The 2,930-nt window shown below is 42.1% G+C and overlaps 1 gene segment (V, D, J or C); it reads right to left on the minus strand.

Annotated features, from left to right (window-relative positions):
* Positions 1-435: 435 nt before the first annotated feature.
* On the minus strand, positions 436-2,664 carry LOC148215388 (immunoglobulin heavy variable 4-30-2-like). The segment is given in 2 exon segments: positions 436-746; positions 2,580-2,664. Coding segments are annotated over 2 exon segments (396 nt in total).
* Between the last annotated feature and the right edge of the window lie 266 nt (positions 2,665-2,930).

Below are 2,930 nucleotides of genomic sequence, written 5' to 3' on the forward strand. Positions count from 1 at the left end.
TGACGGAAAGGTGCTTTCTTCAATCCAAAAGGGAATTCCATTGCATTTGTTATGCAAAGCAGATGATATCTACAACTTGCTAGTGGATAGCATCACTGTACATTGATAGAGAAGGCAAGGCTTGTCCATATGAGGGGCTTGAGTGTGAGAAATACAAGGACTTTCAGTGTGAACAGAGATGCATTCCTGCAAATATCACGGAATCATAGAGGTGGACCTTACAAAGCATGTAGCCAAGACTCTGCAGAGTGCAGGATCCACTACAGCAGGGCTGAGTCCACCCTTTCTGATGTTCTTCTAGGAGAGATATACCCCCAAGAGTTCACATGGTTTCCTTCTGTGAATGTTGATCTGCTGGGTGGAAGAGAAATGTACAGTCAGGCTCAATTTCCTGTTTTTGTTAAGAATGACAATCAACTTCTCCTACTGTGCACCTCAGGCACAGTAATACATGGCAGTGTCAGCAGCTGACAAGGAGCTCAACTGAAGGGAATACTCATTCTTGGAGTTGTCTGAAGCAATAGTGGTGTGGCTTTGAAGAGAAGATGAATACCATTTTCTCCCATCATGGGGGTAGATTCTGGCAATCCATTCTAAGTCTTTCTCTGGAGGCTGACGGACCCAGTTCCAAGCATAGCTACTACTGGTGATGGAGACACCTGTAACTTTGCAGAGCAAATTGAGATTTTGTCCTGGTCTTACAGTTTCAGGCCCTGATGATACAAGCTGGACATCAGAGAAAGACCCTAAAGAAGTAGCAGAGAGAGAGAAAAAATCAGGATTTACATACATGATAAAAAAATTAAGATAGTTACTCTCCCTGAAGTTGTGTACTCACATTATGGCATGGCTATCAGAGAAAAGAAAAAGAGCAAGAAATTCATAGTGTCTTTTTTAACAAATGTACCAGCTGAAGAAAATGTGGAGATCCAAAATGATCTCCTGCTTTTAAAGGGGAATATTTCATAATGATATTTGCATAAGCCCAGTTATTGAAAAGTTTAGTTTGGGGAATGGTAGACAAAAGAGAGCTGGGGTGGGGGTGGGGAAAGAGGGGAGAAATATCTGTTAAACGAAAGAAAACTCCAGCCAAGCTGGACCCAAAAATAATGGATGGGAAGCAGCAAAGGTTGCATCTGTCCCACAAATCTTCTGCTGTTGATTTTTACTACCAGTTTTTTGCCTTATTCTATACTTGTATTTCTCATTTGCAGCTCTTTGGTGCCCCCCAGAGGAAACCTCTTCCAAATTTATGCAGGGAGAGGGTTATCTCCCACTCAGTTTCTCACACAGTAAAACAGAGCTGTTTCTTCCACCGTTAAACTGATCGTCTGAAGAGAAGTTAGAAAGCCTCTTCTCTCCACTCCATCCAATATATGCCTCCCTTGAATTCAGAGGTGATGCATTTTAGTTTGTGGGATTTTCAGTGCTGATCCCAGGTGTTCAGCAGCAACAGTAAAAGGAAATCTGATACAGCAAGTGAGGAAGGGTGAGAGAGAGAGAGAGAGAGAGAGAGAGAGAGAGAGAGAGAGAGGGAAAAAGAGATAGAATAATTTAGTTGTCTTTGGGACTTGTAACTTATAGCCACAGCTTTCACGATGGACTTAAATCCTCTACTGGAATTGAACCCCAAAGCCGATTGTAAGATCTGTGGCTACATACGCCAGACCAATTCCAGACTGAACAAAAGCATGTACTCCCTCCTCATGGTCAATATAAGTAAAAACACCAGACAGCATATACATTGTGCAAACAATAGAGATATCCCCTTCCTTCTAAGGTCGTGTGGGTGGAAGTCCTGTCAAACCTGTTAAAATGAGGGCATGAAATTATGTAACATCAATGCATCTGAATGCTTATGAAAAGGAAGGTGGACTTTATATACCTTTCTAAAGTTGGGTGGTATCCGTTCTGTTCTATATCTTCCATAATAACAAAAAAAAAAAAAAAAAAGAGGAGTGTTCCTAAAGCACAGAATAAAAAACATGGAAAGTCCCTCCATACAGGACATGTTTCTTTTCTTTATTTTTCTTTCCAGCACAAGAGGATTTGTGTAGAAATTATGTAAAGGGGTAGGGGCATTGTTGATGAGCATAACAATTTTGAAAAGTGAACAGAACAGGATGAAAGGGGGGGGGGGCAACACCAACCAATGAACTTTCAGGTTCAAAAATGGGCCAGGTATCAGGATGGGGACCATGGATTTAGAAAGATTCCCCTAATGTTTCTGGCTTTAGAGAGATCAGTCCACTGGTCAATGGCTTGGATTCTCCATCACTGCATTATCTTAAACCTCCTTCTTGTCTATTTCTGTGTCACATGACCAACAGTCCATTTTCACCTCCATGTTTAGAGGATTCCATTACATCTACTTATTCTGGACCACAACTGCCAGGTGACTTCCTGGATGAAACCTCTCTTCTACTCACTGTTGCTGTTCTATGGGCAACTCCTGCATTAATCCAACATGCTAAGGGACCATCAGTCAATCACCACTGGCCACTTTACCAGCTAAACCCTGTCCATGATCCTGTCTTGACTTTTTGACATGGCTTCTTTTTAGGCCCTGGAACACTCACCAACTTTGGAGGTGTCACCAGCTTTCTCTCTACCTCCTGCAGTGCCATGTCCATCAAGCCTGCCAGCATTCAATACACCTCCCATTCCTGCATAGACATCTCCTGGGTAGGCTATATGTGCTATAGAAATGGAACAATGGAGGCAGTTGTGCAGGCAGTGCAATTGTTCCTGTTCACCTAGATGTTCGGTTAAAACATAGGTTGAAATAGCTGAAATCTCTTGAAACCACCCTCATGAGATTCCCACATAAGAGTGAAAGGTTTGGATGGGTGGATCACAAGGATCAATCGCATGGCTAAAGCAGAATTCTAAATATCAGTATCAATCTTGGTATTGATTCCTATTAGCAC

This window comes from Python bivittatus, unplaced genomic scaffold (assembly GCF_059951505.1).
Source record: "Python bivittatus isolate LINGU-HERP-01145 unplaced genomic scaffold, Pbiv_v1 ctg000360_np1212, whole genome shotgun sequence".
Classification (NCBI taxonomy): Eukaryota; Metazoa; Chordata; class Lepidosauria; order Squamata; family Pythonidae; genus Python; species Python bivittatus.